This window comes from Caloenas nicobarica, chromosome 22 (assembly GCF_036013445.1).
Source record: "Caloenas nicobarica isolate bCalNic1 chromosome 22, bCalNic1.hap1, whole genome shotgun sequence".
Taxonomy (NCBI): domain Eukaryota; kingdom Metazoa; phylum Chordata; class Aves; order Columbiformes; family Columbidae; genus Caloenas; species Caloenas nicobarica.
Window position 1 is genome coordinate 7,084,244 of NC_088266.1, and position 23,990 is coordinate 7,108,233.

The window sequence follows — 23,990 nt, forward strand, 5'->3', positions numbered from 1 at the left end:
GGCAAATCCCACAGCAGCCGTGGTGCCCAGCACTGACCCCCTGCGCTGCAGATTTCTGTCTTTCCAGCTCCAGAAGCCTGTGATAAATCTGGTGTATGGATTTGGCTAGAGAACTTCTGGCAGGAGTCAGGGTGATGCCTCAGGTCTTTCCTTTGGTGCTGGGAAGCGAGTGACATAAGGGAGCTGACACACTCACGGCAGAGGCGAAATCCCCCAAACGGACCTGGGGGGCTGGAAGTGACAGAGAAGCTGAACCTGGGCTGGGGCTGATCTCGAGCTCTGCTGCTGCTGGTGTGTTTAGTCCCAGCTTAGTCACCTCCCAGAGTCTATAGGGCAGGTAATTGCATCCAAGCCATCTAGTAATGCATCTCTAGCAATGCAGAATTAGTCTCTAGGGCTCTTCCTAGCTCACTTTTTGCAAAGTCTGTTGTGATTCTTTATCACCATAGATGCCCGGCTGTCAGGCTGTCGTTCTTGCTTCAGAGATGCTTTCCTGTGGTGTGCAATGATTGCTGCAGCAGGGATGCACATTAACACCAACAGCCCGACCTTCTCTTTGTACCATGGAGTTTAGAGCTCAAATGTGAGAAGATACTTGGCCTGGCTTTGCACACGCTGATTGTGCTTTGAAAGAGAAAGTGAACTTCCGAAACGCCCTTAAAATATTCAGATTTTTTTCCTTTTGAAAACGGGTGCAGCCACGTGGTTACAGCTGGTGTCACCCATCATGACCACAGAGCTGGGGCGGTACGGAGGTGCTCGCTCTGCCGAAGGGAAAGGCCCAGCTCCCTCCGGAACCTGCCGCTGCCCCGCGCCTGGGAAAGCCGCGTGGATGCAGGGTAAGGCCACCAGCCCTCGCCTGCCTCGGCTCCAGGCTTTTCCTTTTCTCAAAGCTGCCCCGTAGGTCCTTTCTGTGTGCCACATGTGGGACAAGGAGGGATGGGAGGACACCAGACTCCCACCATGAGCTGTTTTGTGATGAGAACCGCGGGGGAGGATCTTCCTCTGCCCTGGCAAACGCTCCTGGCAGAGCATCCGCGGATGCCGGTTTTCACGGATGCAGCAGAACACGGTGGCCGGGGACACCGCCCTGTTTTTGTTTTAGCTCCCAGCCCCTGCGGCCACCCCAGCTGACTCAGAAGGGCCTGGGCGACCCTGGCATCACTCAGTTAGAAAGTGGTGATCGCTCAGCTGCCCTCGCGCTCAGCGGCTCCGGCCCTCAAAGCAGGAAGTTTTCAGGCTTTCACTATGAGATGTCGGTACCGAGTTGAAATGAGATGCTATAAACACCGGTGTGGGAAAGGAGCAGCCGGGGGGTGCCTGGGGAGCACCCGTGTCTGGCAGGGCAGGGACGGGGTCCCGCTGCTCCCAGGAGCGGCTGGGCGAGGAGGAGGACGGTCGCATGGCGGGGCTGCGGAGGAGGAAGGCGGCACAGGGCTCAAGATGGCTCCGCAAAATGTGCCGCTCCGGCTGCTGGGCACGAAGGGAGAGCCGTGCTGTGCTGCTCGCTGCCTTCGGCCGCAGAGAGGGCAGGGAGCGTTGTCCAGGCGCCGGAGGAGCACACGGGTTGAGGATGACTCTGGTCGTGCCTGTGCAGAAGGCTTTGGCTGGAGAGCGGGCTTTGCCACAGACCCCTCGTGCGCCGTCCTGGGGGAAATTCCTCCCAGTAACATCTCCTCGTCTCAGAGCAGAGGCAACATTCCTGCTTTGCGTTATTTGGGAGGCATAATATTCCATTCAGCAATGTTTGCAAGCTGCTTAGAAGTGGGAAGGTCATTTTAATGTCTGAACAGGTCAGATTTAGGATGTCTCCATCATGGCGTTGCTGTAAACGTGCACCATGCATCCGGGTGTCTGAGCTGTCTTCATGCCTTTACGGATTTGTGCACATTTCCAACTAAAGCTTCCTGAGAAAAATATCTCAGCCCGTTGGTAAATGATGTTCTTGGGATAAAAGCAGCCTCATGCCTAAAAAAAAAACAGGATGAGGACTGAAGGGCTAGATCAAAATAGGCAGAATTCTCCTGCGGTTGTTTAAGTGGTCGCTGGCTGCGGGGATGCCCCAGCTCCTGCCAGCACTCCCAGCCCTGCCATCCCACTTCCCTGGCTCTGCTGGCATTCAGGGACAGGAGCGTCTCTCCCATATTCCCCAGATCCGCAGAGGAGGATTCCCCACCGCCCCGCTGGCCCCGGAGCAGCCAGGCACAGGCTGCAACAAGGCTGCCTCCAGCTCTGATTCTTGCTGCAAGGTTTGTTTTTTCCCACCTAGCTTGGGGTTTCAGTTTGATTCAGAGAGCTGACACTCAAGAGTTTGGTTTTGCTGTGTCTAACTGGGGAGTCTGAACTCTGTGCTGAATGAAGCTGGTCCAGCATGATCACTGAGAGCAGTTGTGTGAAGCCTCCCTGGGGCTGGGGGAGCTGTTTGCAGCCTCACTGGAGCACATCGTGAACATCTTACATGGGAGCCTTGAGCCACAGGGTCGGTGCTGGGCAGACATGGGATGACACACCAACACCGCTTTGGCCCTTTCCACAATACCCACATATTCGTAGGAACACATATTTGTAAGAACTGCAATGCCATCTCCAGCAGTACCACCCCTCCGGGAAAGCCTGGCGGGTTTGTGTTACCTGTAGTCCTGCTCTGCAGGGAAGGTGCCTCCAGGTGAGATGCTCTGCAGCAGCGCTGACCTGGCTGTTTCTCTTTGTCCCCAGAGTGATTTATCCTCTGCCAGACTCCCCCGCTGTGAAGATGTCCCAGTCATCGCCAGCTGACGAAGGCACAACGTTTGAGCACCTCTGGAGCACGCTGTAAGCGGTGGCTGATCTTGAGCCCTTTGCTCTGTAATCTGTTAGCGCAAATCATTACTGAGGCCTGAAGGGAGACAAGTTTCTTTTGCATGCTTCAGTTTTCACATATTCCATCTCCACACTGAGAATTTTGCTCCCAGGGGATGAAGGGACCAAGCCTGGGAGGATGCGCTCTTACTCCTCAGTCTCCACTCACGAGCTCATGAGGCTTGGTGGCTGCCTTAATAAAATGGGTATTTTCTAAAATTAAACATCTTCCAGTCACACCAAAACTTTTGCAAGTCTTTTGGCGTTTGAGCCTCACGCTCTAATCAAGCAAGGAAGAAGGACTGTGCTTCATTTCATCCTCTTTCTTCCCTGGTCTCCTTTCACTTCAAGACACCCTGAGGTGACAGATATGCCCGAGCAGCTGGGTGGATGGAAAACTTCCCACCTCTGCTTGCTTCACCTACCAGGCAACAGTTTGCCTGAGCACAGCTTGCTGTGCCATGGGAAAATAAAAGCAGAGCACGGAGGGAGAAATTGAGAACGGGAGAATGTTCATGGGAACTGCAGGTTGCTGGGAGGTGGTGGCGCAGGCGGTGCGTGAGACCTGAGTGTCTGCTGTCCCCGTGTCCCCAGGGAGCCGGACAGCACCTACTTCGACCTCCCTCCGTCCGACCATGCAGGCAGCGATGAGGTGGCCAACCGCACGGAGGTCACGATGGATGTATTCCAGATGAGAAGCATGAATGACTCGGTCATGGTGAGTGTGCTCAGCCCGCACATGTGGGAGCTGCATCCGACACAACCGCGTGTTCCCTGCGGCGAGCTGGGGGCTCTGGGGTAGGACGTGGGATGGTGGCTGGTTCATGAACTGAACACAAGGACTGCACTTGTACAGGGTCTGATAACCTGTATGTAACCAATGACTGTTCTGCAGGTTTGCAGCTGGATGGTTCAGTGTTCTGTAAAATAGCTGCTCCTGGTTAGTAGATAACATTGCCGCATGCAGCGGCAGGGGCTCAGTGCTGTAACGATGGCGGAGGTCAAGTTCCACGGCAGGAGGAAAGTACAATTTGTGTCAGTATAAATGTGCTGTGCAGCGAAGCTGTTTGTGAGCAGGGCAGAGCTGCTGGAGGGTCACATCGCGTTCCGAAAGCTGATGTGAGATGTCCGGGTCGCTTATGCGTGTTCCGTGCCCCGAGCAGGATGGCCTCCCGGGAGTGTCCCTGGAGCAGCGCTGGCCCTTGGCAGCATCTCCCTCCCAAAAGCCGCTGTTTCCCTCCCCGCCAGCCCACATCCCCTCCCCCAGCCCCTTTTCCCTCGCTTTTCTCTTGCTTTCCCTCCCTTCCACGGCCTTTGTCTTCAGCGAGCAGGAGCCGGGCAGAGGGGTCAGGCAGGGCTGAGGTGCTAATTGCTAATTGCCCCTTGCTGAGCTCACGCCGCCTTTCTGCTCGTTCCCGCTGTAACCAAAGCCGAGTGTGGCAGGGCTGGTGCAGCCCACGGTGCTGCTGGTTGCGCTGGGGCAGGGCAGAGTGGCTGCTGGCCCTTGCTCGGGATAATGAGCCGGTACTAAATATTTACACTGGCCCTACCATGCAACCCTTTTTTCTTAGAGATGGTAACATCAGGGCTGGTAGTTTGAGCTTTAAGCTTTGTGTACGACACTGCTGTATGTGGGTCCGTGCGGGCACAGTGGTGCTGGGAGGCGGGTGATGCACCCTGCTCCCACCTTTCAAAATACACCGTGCTGCTCTCTGAACTGCTGGTCTGTGTTGGCATGCAGCCCCACGGTGGGGCTGGCTGAAGGAAACACCGTTCCCCTATCTGCCTCAGGTTGAAAGGAAATCTGCCTGGTCACTCCAGATATCCATCTATGTATCTATCCATATCTCTCCACCTATACATCTATCCATATCCATCCACCTAGATATGTGTCTAGCCATCTATCCCTATCTATCTATCTATCCATCCCTATCTATATCTATCTATATCTATTTATCTATCCATCCCTATCTATCCATCTTTATCCATCTCTATCTCATCTATCTCTGTCTCTGTCTCTATCTCTATCTCTATCTCTATCTCTATCTCTATCATCTCTGTCTCTATCTCTCTCTATCTCTATCATCTCTATATATCTCTATCTCTACCTTTATCTCTGTCTCTCCATCTAGACATCCATCTATCCACACCTACCCATATGTCTCCATCTAGGCAGGGATAACTTCACGTCTCCAAGACATGGAGCTATCTCAGAGTCACTGCATCACCTGATTGATGCCAGGGCAGCCACCTCGGGTGGCCAAATGGGTTTCCAGCCGCGTGCGGCTGCGAGCAGCTTTCTGGAATGGAGTCTGGTGGGGGGCGACAATGGAGCTGGACCCCCGCTCTCCCTGAGTTGGGAATGGTTGGTATCGCCCAGTCCATCGCTGGGCAAGCTGGGACCTGCCCTGCGCTTTAATGAATAGTCATGAGGGACAGAAAGGGGTGGGCCCCGTTTTGTTGTTGGATGCAGCGAGTTGACAGAACTAAGGGAGATGAAAAAGGCAAAAAAGCCAACAGACGGCAGCACACGGTGGCCAGCGCAGCATCTCTGTCGCTGCCCGCCCCGGCTCCGCTCCTGCACTCCCTCATCCCACCCGCCTTCCCACCCTGGCCGTCCCCATCGCCACCCTGACCCCATGACTCCCGTGGCAGGACACTTCCCAGCGCTCCGTGAATCCCCAGACAACTAAAATGCTGTACATCAGCGACCCGATGCAGCATTATACCACGGTAGGTACTACCTGTTATTAATGGGTTTTGCCTTGCTGCTTTCATTTGGAATCCTCCTCCACCACTGAGGGCTGCACCAGGGGCTCATGGTGGTGCAAACCTTCCCCGTCCTGCGGCTGCCCCAGCCCCACTCATGAACGATTCGCTGTGTCCGTGTGAGATGCTCAGCTCGGCATTCTGCTCCTGCTTTGCCTGATCAGGTGCCGCAGAGCCCAAGGTGCAGTTTACGGTTTGGTGCAACGGGGTGCAGGCTCCCTCACCTGCATCCGTGCGGATGTGGGTGTCAGCTGGAGCATCCCTCTGAGGAACGCCCTGTGGTGCTGGGCACCAGCAGCACCAGTTTGTCTGCCACTGGGATCTCCTCAGCTGAGCTCAGGGCACATCCCTGTGGCCACGGCCAGGATTTCTGCCCTGGTTTAAAGCCTCTGGCAGGGTAAAGTAGATGGAACGGTACCTGAGCTTGCAGACGATACATTTCCAGCCCTGTCTGCAAGTGCTGAGGTTGCTTTCTTGGTCAAAAGGGGTTTGTGTCTGCTCTAAGAAAAGTCAAACACAGGCATAGACACGGTTAGAGGTGGAAAGGTGCGGTGCTCCGCTTCCTGACCAGAAATTACTTCATTCCTGTTTTTTGCCTTGTGTGTATTGACACAAAGCATGTATGTCCTGGGTTCGTTTTGTGCTGTAGTGCTGTTCCTTGGGAGTTCATTGCTGCAGTCATGTGAATATTTCTCTCTGTGTTGGATAAACATATGCATGTATATGTATATGTTTACAGACAAACACACACAAGCAGTGTGTTGGGTTTGCTGACACTTGCACACACACACAAACATTGCTGCCTTCCATTTGTCTTTTAAGGGAATGTTTCCAAAATTTAGTCAATTTTTAAAAACAAGTCGGTCGCTTTTCCCCCTGCACCTGACTTTGGGCATCTCGGCCAGCGGGTTCCCAAACTGCGGTACTTGGGTTGCTCTGTGCGGGCAGGGGACCCACTTGGGTAGCCAGCCCGGCTCGCAGGGTTGTTGATCTGCATCTCACATCCCCTTCATGTGTGAAGAAGTCACTGGTTTTTCCCAGGGAAGGCTCTCTCCTGCACGGAGGTCAGGATGCTTCATTTACCTACCTGTTAAGCTTTACAGCCACAAGCTTCAGCTGCCCGCAGTCCTGGCTCTCAGCATCACCAGCTCACAAAATCATGCAGGGATGGCTTTTGTGGAGTTTTTTTTCCGGCCACTTCCAAGGGCCATTGAACCCCTCGCCTGCCCTGCAACTCCCGAGCTCGTGGTTCTGAGCAGAGACATCGCCGGGATGCAAAAGGCTTCCCGGTTACATCCCACTTCAGCAGGAGATGAGCAGCCGTGGGAGCACACGCCGTGCTGTGCTGGGCGGTCTGGATGCAGCCTGAGCTCCCTGAATATGCACATACCTGTGCCAGGGAAGCGCTGAGATCGCCTCCTTGGCTCAAGTGCTGAGCACTTGCTCCTCATTCATTCCTAAGGCACGTGGTGGGGCTGGGGCGCGGGAGCAGCCTGTTCCTGGAGCCCTTCCCTCATCCCAGAGAACAACAGCTCCGTCGTGGTCCTCAGGGCTTATTTGGGCGGCAGATCAGCCCTAAGGAGCAGCAATCCCTGTTCCCTCGCTGCTCTCCCCGGCCGATGCCTGAGCTTTGCTTCCCAAGGGTGATGGTGCTGCAGCCTTCCCGCCACTGCCGCCCTCCCCGAGCTTCCACGGCTGGTTTTAATGCCCGTTTGCCAAAGTTTCTCGTAACCTTTTCTCCAGGTGAAGCCTGGGATTGTGGAAAGTATGGACGGGGGTGCTTTGTTTTTGGCAGAGCTATTTATAGAATGGTGAGAAGGAACCAAGGGGTTTACGCACATATTTTAGGGGAGAAAATGGCTGTATGTGTAGAAGCAAGCCAGATCTTGTTCAGCATTCCTCCAGTTAGTCACAGGCTCCAATGACCTTGTGAGAGATGCAGACAACAGGAGAACTTTCTTGGAGAAGGCTGATTGCCTCTAAACCATTATACATCGGAGCTGTTTGGGTGAGGTTGGATCCCAAGTTAAAACACGTCTCTTGATTCCTGAGCCGTGAGCCTTGCAGCCCTTCGGAGGAGCAGGCAGGCGGCAAGTGCCACAGAGCAGCGCTTGAGCAATTCGGGAATTGAACATTTCTGGGGAAAACCCATCCCACTTGCTTTGAGAAACAGTTATGTTTGAGATTTTTTTTTTTAATATTAGTTTATTTGTCTACTATATAATTTTTTTTTAGTCTGATTTTCAGATGAAAGATTAAGGCCGCTTTAGCCATATGGCTTTTGAGAGCGCAGCTTTGCTTAGTCTATACCTGCAGATAAAAGACCTGCCAGCTCTCACTGGGAGTATCTGACCGTAATTGTTCAGAAGTGGAATTAAAACAAAAAAATTGTAAAAAGCCAGGATTTTGTCCAGCATGTCTGGAATAAGAGTCAGTAGATGCATAAACAGGCACGTTTGCTCTGCAACCTTACTGCAGCACGCCACATCGCAACTGCACGCTTTGTAGGCTTGAGGTTTTCCCCAAATTAGCCCTGCATCGGTGAAAGCTGCTGACAGCAACATCCCGGGTAGGAAATGAATCGCACAAACCGCCATTCAGAGCTGGTTCTTCATCGAGAAACACTTGCAGAGGTGCTGCGCCCGGGTACACTCGTGACAAGGGAACGTGTGCGGGAAGTGTCAGGAAGACACGTCGGCTGCTGGGTGGTGCGGTTGCGATGGGAACGATGCTTTGTCCGAGGCTGGTGGTCCCCTTGTGCTGGCAGCTGCCCCAAACCTCGATGCTCCAGCTGCTGGAAAAGCCACCGCCGAGCAAAGCCCCGTGCACAGGATGGAGCTGTCACCACCCGTCCTGCAGCGAGATGTGTCCCACACCTGAGCAAACCCCAGGAAATCCCAGAGAGTGGCTTTGCACAGCCTGATGTGCTGGAAATCCAGGGATCCCGGGGCATCCCACTGCCTCTGGTGAGGACGGAATGGGCAGAAGGAGATGATTTAAGGGTATTCGGTTTGTCCCTTGCACCAGTGGTGACCTGTGCCAAGCCGCAGGTGACCTAGAGCAGTGATTTTGGCTGGCCCTCCTGCATGCTGGCCCTTTAAGGAGGCTGTAACAGGACACCTGGAGCCCTGCAGAAGGGTGGCTGAGGTTTCCATCTCTCTAAACTGGCTGGTGTTTTCTTTTTTCCCTCCTCCCCTTTTCCCTTCCTCCAGTCCCAGTTCAATTTGCTGAACAACAGCATGGATCAGAGCATCGGCAGCAGAGCAGCCTCCACCAGCCCCTACAGCTCCGAGCACACCTCCAATGTCCCAACGCATTCACCCTACTCGCAGCCCAGCTCGACCTTCGACGCCATGTCCCCAGCTCCCGTCATCCCCTCCAACACTGACTACCCCGGTCCCCACCACTTTGAGGTGACGTTCCAGCAATCCAGCACCGCCAAGTCGGCCACCTGGACAGTAAGTTGCATGTCTTCTTGCCTTGGCTAGAGGGATGCTTGCTGCTGCAGACTGGGTGTTCCGCCGGCTGCAAATGCCCAAATGTCTGGGTGGCGCTTTGCAATGGGACACAGAGCACACGGTCACACGGGGTGGCTGCAGGACACTGCCACCATCTGATGGGGTCTTCACCCGCACAGGTGGCCCTGGAAACCAAAATGAGCAGGGAACATCAGTGGTTGTTTCTCAGGGATTTTCTTCAAAAGGGATGTTAAGCACAGCAGTTTGAATGTAACTTCTCTTGCAGCAATTCCCTAAACTATGGGTAAATGTCCCCTAAAATTGCAAAGCTGGAGAAATGTCCTGGGGAAGTACCTGCCTTGTTCTCCTGGTGCTTCCCTGTGCATTTCCCAGCAACCGCTGTCAGTGGGCAAGAGGGACCTTGGCTCTCATCTACCAGGGTCATTCTCAGCTGTGCCATAAATTCTTGCTTGTCATTTACAAACGTTTTTCATCTCGTATCAGAAGAGTGACTTAATCTCAGAGTAGGTTTTGAATCGTGGCGGGAGCGCTGTGCGGCATGGCACTGTGCGGGATGCAGGCAATGCAGCCTGGTCCTCGGCAGCCGGGATGCAGGTTTGGTCCAGCACCTGTCTGACCGCATGTCTGCGCCCGGCAGAGGGGTGCGCTGCAGGTCAGGGACCCGGGAACCTGCAGATTGTGTGACGGCTGCTTTGCTTTTTGTGGCAAAAAGTCCCAAATTCACATCCTGGCTCAGTTTAGCGCTCTCCCTATTTTTAAGAAAAAAAGGCACTTGCGGCTGATGTTGGAGGCATTTCTGTGGCAGACGCCTCCCTGAGCACTGGGAGAGCCACTCACCGGCACGCTCGGGGCAGGCGGGATTTCTCCTCTGGGAAATGCAAGCGGAGCAGAAAGGCTGAGATGAAACAACTGACACAACAAGGGAGTGATGGGGTTTTCTCCAGGGCAGCTGTCTGACATTAGCACAGAACAGGCAGAGCAGACCAGGGGTGACAGATCAGCCCGAGGTGTGATAATGACTTTTATTTCTGGAAGATGATGTGTTTAATTGCCAAGGCAGTCCTTCCCATGGTAGACAGAAGGTATCCTCGGATGCATTCGAGCAGGCAGACTCCCGAATCTTGGGGAGCAGCTGGACTGGAGAGATGCCGGCAAACAGCCACGGGCAGCTGTGAGCACCTGTGGAGGATGCTCCTGGCGTGGGAGCCGAGGGAAGTGGTCCAGAGTGGAGGAGTTAGATGCCTGAACTGGCTTTAAGACTTGTCAGGGCAGTCAGTGAGGTGTGCAGAGCTCTGACCCATGGTGCCGGGTGGCTGTGCATCCCCCGACAGCCAGGAGCCCAGATCTCACCACGCAGAAGCTGAGCCTTGGAGAGAACAGAACCGGGTCAGCAGCATCTTGCACCCTGGAGAGCATGGGGGATGTTTCATTCACAAAGTAACCGCTGCAGGACCACTGATGTGGGTGCAGACTGTCCTGACCGAGGCTGCCAGGTGGAGAGCGGCTCTGCTGCGGTGACAGCCAGATTTGCTGTGGTGACAGCCAGATTCGCTGCGTCTTCTCCCGCGTGTCACAGCCACGCAGCCGCATTCCTTGTGCTGGCAGCCAGGGCTGCTCTCACCCTGAGCTCTGCATTGCCACTGCTGCTTTTGAAAGCCTATCCTGGTTAAATGGGGAAAGGAATTTGGCAAAAAAACCCCCATATGGTATATAGTGCCAGTCAGTCAATATACAAATTATGCCTGTACGCAGTGCAATTCTCTACATAAACAGTGAATGTGTATGTAGCAGCGTGCAAGCAAGACAAGGCAAGCCGCTGGGAAACACGGGCCCTTGGGGAGGGAAGCTGAACGTACAGTCAGTGGGCTGGGGACAGTGACATCTGACAGCTCGGCCACGGGCCAGCCAAGGGCGGCTGAATTAACCGTCTTGGTGTGTGAAAGGACACACGGGGTTTGATTCAGCACTTTGAAAGCAACAATGGTAAAATACACTTCCTATGTCATCCATGGCTAGGGAAGCCTCGTGGCTTTTGAATACTTTAAGATTAACTGCACCAAATCTGGGGGCAGATGGTGGAGAATCCAGCCAAGGAGCAATGAGCAGCTGGACCACATGCAACACCAAACCAAAGAGATCGGTGCAAGTTGTCTTGTCAAATTGTTTCATGTAGTTCTTTGACACGATCGTGAGCTTTGGTTGATGGAAGTGTGCAGCCCTAGAGGTTCCTGGGTTTGCAGGGTTTTCACTGATTCCCTCTGGCAGATTTGGTGTTATCCATGCTCCATGCTCAGGGAAGGAGGCTCCTCAGGAGCCCAGGGCCATGGCGTGGTTGGAGATGAGCATCCCCTGGGCATCACCCAGCCCACTGCCCTCGTGTCCACACTCCAGACCCGCCGCTGACAAAACAGAGCAGGTCTGGGAGGGAGATCCAAAGAAAAGGGAAGATTTGGAACGGATGCTTTGTAGGGCAATACCAGAGAAACATTCTGCATGAAAGGTCTCCATGAGAAGAGCAAGGCTGGCTTGATGTCAGCCTGCACAGGAGATGGTTTCTGATAGCAGGCAGCCCTTTAATCTACTAGAAGAAGACATAATGAGATCCAGTGCTTGGAAGCTGAAGCCAGGCAAATTCAGACTAGAAACAAGGTGGAAATTTTTTAACAGTGAGGATAATTAACCATAGGAACGCAGTGGATTCTCCAGCTCCTAAAGTATTCAAATGAAGAGCCTGCATATCTCTGGAAAGATAAGCTGTACTTCAAGCAGATACTGTTGGCTCAGTGCAGGAGTAGGCAGGGGTCTTAGGGCAGCAGCACAGGGAACGAAACCAGAGAATCATCTGTTCTCTCTAGCCCTGAAACGTTGGATTTCTATATGTAAGAAATGAGTGAATGGAGAAGGGGCAAAGATTTGGGACAGGGGTTTGGAGCTGGCGTTACCGGGAGCAGCTCTGTCCTTGCAGAGGGATGCTGGTGACACTGGGTGTCCCAGCTCCCAGGCTGGGCTCTGAGCATCGTGCGTTGCCACAAACTCCGAACCAAAGCAGCCACGCTGGTCTGTGCTGCGGGAAGCCCCCAGGCTGCCACCACCTCCCTTTTCATTTTTAATGGCCTTCTTATCAGCAGAGAGCAATGGCCAGATGCTGAAAATAAGGTTCTTCCCTGCAGGTTGGAAGCCCCTCGGGCAGGCTGCTCTGCGGGCGGGGAGGGGGCAGCGGCAGGACGGGGCACGCCGGCAGCTGCCCGGCTGCTGGAAGCCATCAGGGCTCCCGGCTCTGCGGAGCTGCCCGTACACGCCGGCGCCACGAGCTGATCTCGGCTGTTTTCACACAGGCAGCCCCTCGCCACGCCAGCCAGCTGGTAACTGATAGATAATCAGTATTTTTCTCAAGTCGGATTTGCGCAGATCGGTGCTCCCTCCCCTCTCCAGTGCCATCGTGTGCACCAGAGCCGGCAGAAGCGTTGATGGGGTCTTTGGCCTCCCGGGGCCGGGCTGCAAAAGGACGTGGGGGCTCAAGCCCCCTGTGCAGGGCAATTGCCCAGGCTCGCACGGAGCCCCCGGTGCTGGGGACAGACAGACAAAGCTCCAAGCTAAGCATGGGGGGGTTCCACAGCCTGGGTACAAGGAGGTCCAGGCCATATCCAGGGTCTCACTTGCTGCCTTGCGGAGCGAACAGCCTGCGGTGGGAAGGCTGGAGATGTCAGAGCCAAGGTGAGATGCTCTGCTTGTTGGGGTAGAGGTGGTTGTAAAGAGGAGGGAAACACTTTCAGGAGCATCTATAGCAAACAAGCCCCCTCTTTAAACTCCCCCTGCACTTTATGGAGGTGTTTTAGGGAGGTACGTGTCCAACAGCAGCAGCCCAGGGACGGGCAGGGATGGCTCAGCACACCCCACCTCTCCGCCACGAACAGCGTTGTTTGTATCTGGGTAGCTGGGCAGAAGAGTGTGGCTATTCTGGCGTGCCAGGCTAGGAAAGCAGCCCCAGCAGCAGTCCGCTCGCGAGCCCAGCCAGCCCGCTGCAGGCTTCCCACCAGCCTTCGCAGGGCGTGGATGAGGCTCCAGGAGCTCCAGACACAATGGAATTAAGAAGAAAGGCAAAGGAATTCAGCGTGTGATGTTCCAACACGATCCCGCTATCAGCCCCACTATCTCCAGCGCGTATGGTATGCGCAGGTCAGGGAACGACTCTGGCAGCGCTGCTCCGGCGGGACGGCGGCAGGGCTGGAGAGGCATCAGGGACGGATGCTGCTCTGGCCGGCTCCTGGGGATCCAAAACACATGGGGATGTGGGGACGGAGGGACCTGCTGAAGCATCAGAGACTATAAACAGGCTGGGTGTGCCCCGGTAAACCACGTTCTCTGCCCATGCTCACCCTGGCAGTAAGAACGCAGCAGCAGCTCCTGCCCGCTCCACACAGCCAGGGATGCTGTGGGAGGCAGCGGATCCCCCCGAGCCCAGGTCTTGCTGCTCTGCTTTTTGCATTTTGTTTCTAGCAGAGATTCCCAAGCCCAGCTCAGCCTCTTGCTCCTCGTATCCAGTCTTGATAATGCAGCATGAAATAACCACCTTGCTGGATTTTCAGCTGCTTTTGTGGATAGGAGCAAACTCCAGTGCCAGCTTGGTCAGAGGACCCGGGTATCCAGACACAGGAGGGCTCAGACTTACTAGAAGAGATTAAACCAAGCCCCAAGTGTGCCAGCAATTGGCTGAGCAGTGACTAAGAGCGGCTGGGATCCTGGCTGGCAGTTATTTGAAGGATGTGCACACCAGGAAAGGGAGAGGACTCCTTTGGGGGTGTCGGGGCAGCCTTCGAGTTGTCTCTGAGGGTTCAAGCACAGGCGGGTGCTCTCCCTTGGGCATCAGTGATGCACTGGACACATGAGAAACCCAGCTCATAGTAGATGAGCTGCAAAGTAACTGTGGGAGGAATTTCCAGCTCAGTGAGAAGCTATATAGGCCGGTGATTAAAAAGCAGTTATTAAAAAAAAAAAATTAGAAAGAAAAAAAAGAATTAGCTCTGTAGTCGGCATGTCTTCCAGGATCTGTCGTAACAGATTCGTCCGAGCCGGTTAACGGTATTTGCGGTTTGCAAGATGCTACATGTCTGAGGAAGATGACAGACACATTATTATCACCTCTCTGCTGCGATCTGTCCGAACCTGTCCCAGGATGCGGCTCCGCAGCTGCTTGCCGGGGAGCGCAAGGAAATTAGCAGCCGGAGGCAGCACTTTTCTTCTCCCTCCCTTGCCAGGCTAGTGGCTTTATTGGGATCCATTGACTGCAGCCCTGGACACGTCTCGAGTAGAGCTAATGAGGAGACTGGAATGTAGAAGAGGAGGCTGGTAGGGAGGAGGGAGGAGGATTTCTGGAAAAAAGTAATTGTTGAGCAAATCATTTCCTTCAAGAGAGGACTTGGCTGCAGCCCTCCCGAAACAGGCAAGTCTAGACGCTTCGGTGTCAACAGTTGAAGATAAATAAGATTTTATCAGCTCCGAATCTGTCGGGACACATCCTTCTAGCGGTTTTGCTGCCCAGGGAGGGCTGGGGGGAGATGGACTTTGCTGGGAGGGCTTTCCAGGCAGAACATTCAAGTTGTTTTTATGCAAGGCTGTCAGCATCCAGAGGGAAAAACAGCTCTCCCCGCTGCTCCTTCTTGCACAGAAGAGGCAGCTGTGGGTCTGCACAGTGCGGTGGCCTCTTCCAGAGCAGGTCCCATGTCCTTGTGCAGGGTGAGCAGCAGCAGATGCTCAGACTGAATTTCAACGCTGCTCCACAGCTGCAGCTCTATCAGCCACCGTGGATCACGGTGGGGCATCTGCTCATAGGGATCTTGTGATGTGCAGAACGTTTCCTGCAGAAAAAAACCCAGAGGAACATACATTCTGCAAGTTTACGTAAGCTCCAGGTGGATTGCTCAGCGCTGCTCCTGCTGTTTACAGCGAACCAGCACCCACAAGCCACAGTGACACGTGAGCCTGTTGTGCTCTGCAAACACGCAGTCACAGACACGCTCTGGCACTTTCTGTGAGCAGAGACGGGCTCGGTGATCCCAGCACCGGGCGGGCAGACACCGACGGGCCAGGAGCAGAGCAGCACAGTGAGGCGGCTGCACCAGCCTGTGTGACTAAATACCTGTATTTTGATGTCCCACGTTCCACTTTGTGACCGTCTTGTCTTGCATTTGAGGGAAGCGCGGTGCCTTCGTGCTCTCCGCGTGCCGGGCGCCTGCACTTCAGCTGCGGCTTGTAAAGTACCCGTAAATCAGATGATGCAGCACAGCCCTGCACAGAGATGCACATGTGGCAGGTTATTAGTGAGCACAGAGAACAACACAGGAGCAGAGGCACCTACTCTGCTCTTAGCCTGAGCACAACGTGCACTTTGCTGTCCCCTTCAGAGCCCGTACATTGCTGAGGGCTTTCCCTGCCTGAAAACACAGCTGGGGATGCTGAGCCTCCTACAAACATCACGTTCGTTTGCCGGGTGGCCACAAACAGGCTGGGTCTGCGGGGCAGGGAGCACGGCCGCACAGGGCACGGCCCTGACTTCTCCTGCCCAGAGTTATCAGCATGGAGTTCTTTAAAAGAATAGCTTGTTATTGCGGAGGGATCTTTGAAGGCAATCCTGGAGCTGTTAAGACATGATAAGGTTATCAGTGGAGGCATGCCGGTGTTGATCGGCAGCCTCTCTCCCTGCAGGGCAATCGCTCTGCTATTTAACAGAGATTTATCCATGTCATAACATGGTATAATGAGAGAATTTGTTACCAAAGAACTTGCCATAATGCACCTCTGCTCTTCCAGAGCAGTTATGTTTCCCAGGCATGTTGGGGGCTGCCCGGGAATGTCTACATGAAAGGATCCTTTGACAGGAGTTGTCAGTATTTTAACACCTGGCAAGGAAGAGCCCCCCTCCAAATAACCCTTGTTTTGCCATGCTGTCTCCTCACAACGAGGGTCTTAATCCCCCGTCACACCGCAGGTGAGTGGGTTACGGGGCCACGGCCAGAGGCGCCTGCTCCCTCCGGGCAGAGAGCGGGGACAGCGTCCCCGATGCTCCCAGCTCGGGCACAGTCTCTGCTGGGGACGCAGGATCACAGCCAGGACACTCACCTGGCCGCAGAGCCGAGGGGCAGTCGGCACCAGCAGGTACAAGATTTGGGGGTTTCAGTGGCAGGTGGTGTTTCCGAGCATCCTCTCTCTCTGGGCAAGTCCAAATGCCTCCAATACCGAGGGTTAATTCTTGCTGCCAGATTCAGCATCGCATTACACCCCCAATGACACCTTCTAAACACCACAGCATCTCCCTGCTCTCGCCAGCGCAGAGTCTGACCGAGGGATGTCCCCCCCAGTCCCTGGGAGGGAGCTGGGACCTGCTGCCACCACCCATGGTCCAGCACATCCCCAGCACCCCAGAGCTGCTGCACTCTGCCCTGACCTGAGCCTCTGCCCTTTATATCTTCCCTAGAAGTACCACCTGAAATGGTTTATCTCATTTGCCTTGTTAGCAGCTTCTGGAGATGCTCACTCAGCCCAGGGATGGATCTGCTCCTGCAGAAAGGGCACCAGCATGGGGAAGCACAGATCCCTTCTGCAAACCTCCCCATTGTGCGGGTGCACTAGACTGGGCTTACAGCAGTGAGAAGGTGAGGGCTGAGCCCCCCCAAATCCCTGCCAGCTCTCCAAATCCTTGCCTGCAGTGCGGGGTGAGCAGTTTGCTGCTGCCTCCTGCTCCAGGCAGCCCTGGCCAGCGGCGGCGGGCGCCTCGCACCCTCCGCACACTTGTATTTGGATGGCTCAGGACAAGCTTTAACATCCTCACAAACACTCTGCACGGTGGTATTTTTTTGGCACCGGGTGTTATGTTGTGGGGATGAGATAAAATACTTTGCGCAGGAACATGCCCTGCCATGCAGGGACCGGCTGCTCCCTGTGCGGCAGGGGTGGGCTCCGGCAGAGCAAACACATTCCTTGGGAGCTGGAAAACAGCGTGGCACTGGCGAGGGAAAGGGAATTGCACATCCCGCACCTGGGAGCGCTGGCGGGAAGGCACAGGACGGGCTGCTCCCAGCCCAGCACAGCCCACTCTGCCCTTGCAAGAAGTGTTTTACTGCTCATGAGCTGTTTTTATAAGAAGTGACTCCGGGTGCTGCCTCCATCATCCTCCTCCCACGGGCAGTGGTCCCCAACACGTCCTCCGTGAGCCACGGCTGCCACGGTGAGCGGCTGCAAAGGATCGAGTCGTGGTCAGGATGAACCCGCTTGTATCACCCGTGCTGGTCAGAATTAAACTGCAAGGTCCTGCATAATTACCTGTGATTCTGTTCACAACATAAAGCACAATTTCCTCGGGCTGTGGTGCATTGGCACCCTCATTGCTCCCAGCCCTCGGCTCAGCCAGGGGCCGCATGTGACAAAGGACAATGTTTCCAAAATGGACTGAGTGCTGGATGAACAAGGGTTTATGCCAATTTCCAGCAATATTTCCTCTAAGTCCCAGTGTAGCGAGTGTTCCCGCTGTGGCAGAGCACCCCTGCACCTTCCTACAGCACCCGGCCCTGACCTGCGGGTGGTTGTACCTGGTTTACATGGAAAGCGGATACTGTGTAGCGTGGGTGAATTGGGTCATATTTAAATATTTCCCGGGGAAAGACAAATATTGAGCCTAGAGAACAAACAGCTACCCCAAAGACAGGCTTTTTCTGTGGTTGCTCTCCCCTGCGACGCACTGGACCATGTGATTGCAGTTTGCAATGTTGTGATCCATCGCAGGACCCTGCAGTTGCAGTTTGCAATGTTGTGATCCATCGCAGGACCCTGCGGTTGCAGTTTGCAATGTTGTGATCCATCGCAGGACCCTGCAGTTGCAGTTTGCAATGTTTTGATCCATCGCAGGACCCTGCGGTTGCAGTTTGCAATGTTGTGATCCATCGCAGGACCCTGCGGTTGCAGTTTGCAATGTTGTGATCCATCGCAGGACCCTGCGGTTGCAGTTTGCAATGTTGTGATCCATCGCGGGACCCTGCAGTTGCAGTTCACAACGATCCATCCTGGAGTTGCACGGAGCTCGGGTGCTGTGGGTTAAGTCCCCCCCCAGCACCCACACAGCCCCTCTGGTGCGGCTGCCACGCGACAGGCGCCAATTTGTTTTATAACAAGTCATTGTTTTAATTTGCTGCTTTACTGTCATGTTTGCATGTTGCTCGGGGTGTTGGGAAGCAGCAGGCAGGTGGATGAGGGCAGCCGAGGGGACAGAAACACCTGTCTCAGGGCAGGCAGGAGCATCAGCACGAGCACCCACGCAGGGACGGGAGCCCTGGATGTGCAGCCCTCATCCCATCAAACCCATTCACCCCATGGGCATCTCTTCTTTTCCAGTACTCCCCCCTGCTGAAGAAACTCTACTGCCAGATTGCAAAAACATGTCCCATCCAGATCAAGGTGTCCACCCCGCCGCCGCCAGGCACCATCATCCGGGCCATGCCCGTCTACAAGAAGGCAGAGCACGTCACCGAGGTGGTGAAACGCTGCCCCAACCATGAGCTTGGCCGTGACTTCAACGACGGTGAGTGCTGCTCCCCCATCGACTGGGGGTCCTGGCGCCCGCCCCGTGCCACAGCCCCCGCGGGCACAGGACAGGGGTCCCGAACATCCCTGTCCCCTGACGCCAGGTTTCCCTCGCAGGCCAGGCAGCCCCCGCCAGCCACCTCATCCGCGTGGAAGGCAACAACCTGTCCCAGTACGTGGACGACCCGGTGACGGGACGGCAGAGCGTGATGGTGCCCTACGAGCCCCCGCAGGTACCCGCTGCTCCAGGGCGCGGGCAGGACCGGCCCCTGCTCCAGGGGCGAACCCGCTGGGGACGGGGCTGCTTGGAAGGGGACAGAGGGCAGGAGCATCCTGCTGGCCCTGGCACATCTAAGGTCACCCCCTGCTCGGTCCCCGCGCTGGTGGCAGCCACGTTTGAGCATCCACAGGTCCCAGCCCTGGGAAGCATCCCAGAGCATCCCGTTCCTGGGAAGTGGCATGTAAAGGGAGATCGCCCCCCAGTCTTGCCCTGCGGGACCTCAGGACCCCCCCAGTCCTTGTACTGTCCCCTCTTCCCAGCTGAGACCATCCCCACATCACCCCGCCTGCCTCCCCCATCGCCCCCGCTCAGCCCCTGCTCTCTCCTCCCGGGCAGGTGGGCACCGAGTTCACCACCATCCTGTACAACTTCATGTGCAACAGCAGCTGCGTGGGAGGGATGAACAGGAGGCCCATCCTCATCATCATCACCCTGGAGACGAGAGAGTAAGTGGCTGCCGGAGCAGGGACGGGCACTGTGGAGGCTGGGCGGCCTCGGGAAGGAGCGGGGAGCAGCTCCGGGGGACAGGGACACGGCAGGAGCAGGGACCCAGCCCAGCGCCGGTGTCCCCCCTGCGGCTGGAGCCTTCCTCTCCCCAGGAGCTCCTCTCCCCAGGAGACGCTGCTGAGAGGCTCCCAGCACTTGGGGCTGGATTGTTCCCTGCACCATCCCTTCCCACGCAGCGATGGGCAGGCGCTCTGCTGCTCGGGTTTCTGGAACCGTAACGTGCAGGGCTGAGCTGCAATGCGCTTCCCGAGCAGAACCGGGGTCACCGATTTCTGTCTGTCCCCAGCGGGCAGGTCCTTGGGAGGAGATCGTTCGAGGGACGGATCTGCGCCTGCCCCGGCCGGGACCGCAAGGCTGATGAAGACCATTACCGGGAGCAGCAAGCCCTGAACGAGAGCGCGTCCAAAAACGGCAACAACAACAAGCGCAGTGAGTCCCCTTGTGTGCTAATGAGGACAGTGTGCTAACGAGGACAGCACACTAACGCTTGTCCTCTCTCCTTTCCAGCCTTCAAGCAGAGCCCCCAGGGCATCCCAGCACTGGGGGCCGGTGTTAAGAAGCGGAGGCACGGGGAGGAGGAGATGTATTATGTGCCTGTAAGTGTCAGTGAGCTGCGCTGGGTGACAGCTCGGCTGGGGACAGTGGTGGCATCGTCCCCTCTGTGAGAAATGCCGTGGGGACCGGGTGCAGGGCAGGATGGGGCTGCATGTGTGCTGAGCAGAGACAGAGAGAGCAGGAGCAAAAAGCATCTGTGAATGCTCACGTCCAAAGGAGTCCTGGAGCCCTGAATAGTCCCTGGCCCTGGTGACAACCACCTTGTGTGGGTGGGTGGGAAAAGGGGCCACAAGAAAGGTGTCGGGGTGGGATGGGAGCAGAGCGAAGCCCTGGGCTTGTTCCCTCTCCCAGGTGCGAGGCCGGGAGAACTTCGAGATCCTGATGAAGATAAAGGAGAGCCTGGAGCTGGTGGAGCTGGTCCCGCAGCAGCTGGTTGACTCCTACCGGCAGCAGCAGCAGCAGCTGCTGCAGAGACAGTAAGTGCCACCCAGAGCGGCCGGGGGGCTCCAAACTGCCCTGTCTGGGGTCCGCTGTATCACAGCACGTCTAGGGGTGCTGCAAAAGCAATGGGCAGAAGGGACCTCGGATGGGACGGGGGCTCCATCCCACCCCTGGCCGTCCGCTCGTTCCCCTGCACAGGAGCCAGCTGCAGACATCGTCCTCCTACGGCCCCGTCCTCTCGCCCATGAACAAGGTTCACAGCGGCGGAATCAACAAGCTGCCATCGGTCAACCAGCTGGTGGGGCAGCCGGCGCAGCACGGCCCCGGCTCCGCGCCCGGCCTGGCGCCCATGGGTGAGCTCCTGCCCGTGCAGGGTGCGGGGAGCGCGGGCAGCGGTCCTGCCGAGGGTGGGGGGGTGCCCCGGTTCGGTGACGTCTAACGGATCTGTTCGTTGCATTGACACGGTGCTGCCAGGACCCGGGATGCTGAACAGTCACCCCATGCAGCCCAACGGGGAGATGAACGGAGGCCACTCGTCGCAGTCCATGGTGTCGGGATCGCACTGCACCCCCCCGCCGCCCTACAACCCCGACCCCAGCCTCGTCAGGTAGGGACGGCGTCCGACGCCCCGTCTGTCTCGTCCTCTGGCGTTCCTGGCTGTTGTCCCTCACTCTAACCTGCAGAGCTGTCTGGCAACCGGTCACCTGGCCACTGGTCCCAACTGAGAAATCACTGCTCACCAAATCACACAGACCGTTCTCCTCTGAGAAACCAAAGCCCAACCACCCGCCAGTTAGAAACCTCTATTGCCCTCGTGTACCTCTGTCTGGGTGATCCATCCCTGCTTAATTAAAAATTAAATGCATCCGAACGAGAGCCTTTCCCTGCACGTCAAACCAGCACGTAGCTGTGTGACCTCCCCCTTCCCCGTCCCCACCAGCGACGCCTGGAAGTGGCTCCACGTGGCTCATTTCCATCAGACGTGCATTGACAGGTCTGCAGCCACTTCTGAACATTTCAGGCTTTACCTTTCGACAGACACGGTCCCAAGCTCAGGGAGGCTGTACACGCAGTTTAACGAGAGGCGCGTAGCTGCACCCAGCGCGATGTGCAGAACGGAGGAGCCCCCGCAGCCCCCGCCTTTGCAGGGACCTGAAATGCGGTCGGCCCCACAGCCACGCTTGTGAGCGCAGCTTTGATTCCTGACAAGTTAACGCCACTTTACTTTCCAAATTTTTTCTGCAGTTTTTTAACAGGATTGGGGTGTCCAAACTGCATCGACTATTTCACCTCACAAGGGTTACAGAATATTTACCACCTGCAGAACCTATCCATAGAGGTAAATGCTTTGGGAAGATCTGTTCTTACCACTTGTTTCTATCAGCTGTTGATCTGAAAAGCAAGGACAAAACTGCTTTAAAGGAAAGGGAAAACTGTGCACCAACCTGTCACACAGAACATGCGCTCCCCAGGATTTATACCTTCCCTTTCTGGTCCTTCAGATTTAGCAGCAGCTCAGTCATCGGCAGCAACCTCAACAGTCTCAACTGGTTCTTCCAGACTGTCAGAAACAAAAGAGCAAAAAGATCCCCAGACCAGACCTCAGGTAGATTTTCCACCTAACACAGAAAAAAAAGGCTGAGGTGCTCAGCAAGATCACCCGGAGCCCATGGAGCCAGCAGAACAGCTCCGCTGCTCGTCAGTGGCTTCTAAATCTGATCTGGTCTCACATCTTCCCCTGTTAATCTTTAAGAGAAAAGAGGCTGAAATCAGGGAGTCGAGCCCAGGGATTTGTATTAAGGGAACCCTGGAATGAAATAGTGCAGGTCAGGCAAAAGCTGCCATGAAGAACAGTCGAGGGGACACGAGGTGCCCGAGCTTGCACAGCATCAGCTTCTGCTGCTGCCGTTCTGGGTTAACGTGCAGGCTCTTGGTGACAATACCGAGGGCGGCACCAAGGCGGGGGAATGAGGAGGAGTTAAAAAATACATAATCTTAGGCCCTTTGAGCCTTAGCAAGCCCCCTAAAGCCCAGAGCCAGCATTTTGGCCAGACGAGCTCCTGTCCCGATGCCCTTTTCCCCCAGGCAGTGTGCAGTATCAGCCGCAGCAACCGCACGACTGCGCCGGGGCTGCCGGAGCCCCGGTGATTTGTCAGTGGCAGCGGGGGCCAGTTGTGTAACCGTAGCCTGGTCTTGGACCCTTTTCTGAACTAACTCCCTGACCCTCTGCAAGCTGTCAAAGGAAACGTCTGGCATGGCCAAAACTCGTATCAGATCACTGAGCTGTGTGTTCAAGTCGGCATCTGTAATTACTAATTGCGTGCTCGCTGTCTGCTCTCGTTAACACGTGAGTCTCTGTGTTTGGCATTAACATGGATCCCTGGCGGCTCTGTGCTACGATGATGCTTGTGCTGGTGCCCCAGTCCCGAGGGTATTGACCCCTTTTGGCTCCACAACCCCAACCCTCGGCTCGTCCCAACCTGCCGTGGCCCATTCGGGTGCGTTAGTGACCGACCCCGGCCCCGCGGGGGACACGGCCGGTCCCCGAGGCCATTGGAGCCCCCGGGGCCGGCGGCACCTGGACGTGCTGCTCCAGCCTCCTGGTGCAGGACCTGGCTGACGTGAGGACGCTTCACGTGCTGCTCTGCAACCCGCGGCCAAAGGGAAAGGTCCCTTCCCTCCCATTTTCACTCCACTTTGATGTGAACCCGCCCCCCCGCCCAAAAAAAGAAAAAAACATTTCTAACCTGTAAGTGGTCACCCAGCCACTGGTTACAAATGAGAAACACCCACGGGCTTGGTGCCGCAACCCAGGGGAGCTCCAGCCCCCACTTTTGGGTGCTCGAGCGTCGTGCCCACGTGTCCCCCCGACACACGAGCTCGGGGGTCCAGGGCTCGCTCCCCCCAGTGCAGCCGCGTCCCTGCCGGCCGTGCCTCAGCGCTGTTGTCCTTCCAGGATCTCGGAGCACTGAAGATCCCGGAGCAGTACAGGATGATCATCTGGCGCGGGCTGCAGGAGCTGAAGCAGAGCCACGACTACGGGGCGCAGCCGCTGCTCCGCTCCAGCAGCAACGCCGCCAGCATCTCCATCGGCAGCTCGGGCGAGCTGCAGCGGCAGCGCGTGATGGAGGCCGTGCACTTCCGCGTGCGCCACACCATCACCATCCCCAACCGCGGCGCGGCCGACGACTGGGCCGACTTCGGCTTCGACCTCCCGGACTGCAAATCCCGCAAACAGTCCATAAAGGAGGAGTTCACGGAGGGAGAGATCAACTGAGGGGCTTTGGGACGCAGCAGCAAGACTGTGTGTGGAAACGAAACCCCCTGTGAAAAGTATTTTCAGCCTTGGGCGTCTGGAAAAAAAAAAAAAATTGTTGTCCGGAGGGGAACTGCACAGCCCCGAACCGCGGCAGAGAGGAAGCGGCGGCGGCTGCGGCGGAGCCAGCTCAGCAAAGCGAAGCGGGGAGCACCGCGGGCGCCTGGTGCCGCTCACCCGAGGATCCTCAGCCAACAGACGCGCTGTGAGGAGCGCACGTTGTTTTCTTCGCGAG

At 56.0% G+C, this 23,990-nt stretch overlaps 1 protein-coding gene across 4 annotated transcripts; it reads left to right on the forward strand.

Annotated features, from left to right (window-relative positions):
- Positions 1-5,532: 5,532 nt before the first annotated feature.
- On the forward strand, positions 5,533-23,716 carry TP73 (tumor protein p73). 4 transcript variants are annotated; one of them, XM_065649781.1, is made up of 12 exons: positions 5,533-5,571; positions 8,820-9,065; positions 18,468-18,654; positions 18,774-18,889; positions 19,273-19,382; positions 19,730-19,872; positions 19,951-20,039; positions 20,350-20,474; positions 20,638-20,792; positions 20,914-21,046; positions 21,685-21,778; positions 23,396-23,716. In XM_065649781.1, exons 1-12 carry the CDS (start codon positions 5,533-5,535, stop codon positions 23,714-23,716), a joined length of 1,758 nt encoding a protein of 585 aa, XP_065505853.1. The 4 variants fall into 4 exon arrangements, with proteins under 4 accessions (XP_065505853.1, XP_065505854.1, XP_065505855.1 ...); XM_065649780.1 differs by lacking the exon at positions 5,533-5,571 and having other exon boundaries at positions 8,832-9,065; positions 20,641-20,792; XM_065649782.1 differs by lacking the exons at positions 20,638-20,792; positions 21,685-21,778.
- The last annotated feature ends 274 nt before the right edge of the window (positions 23,717-23,990 follow it).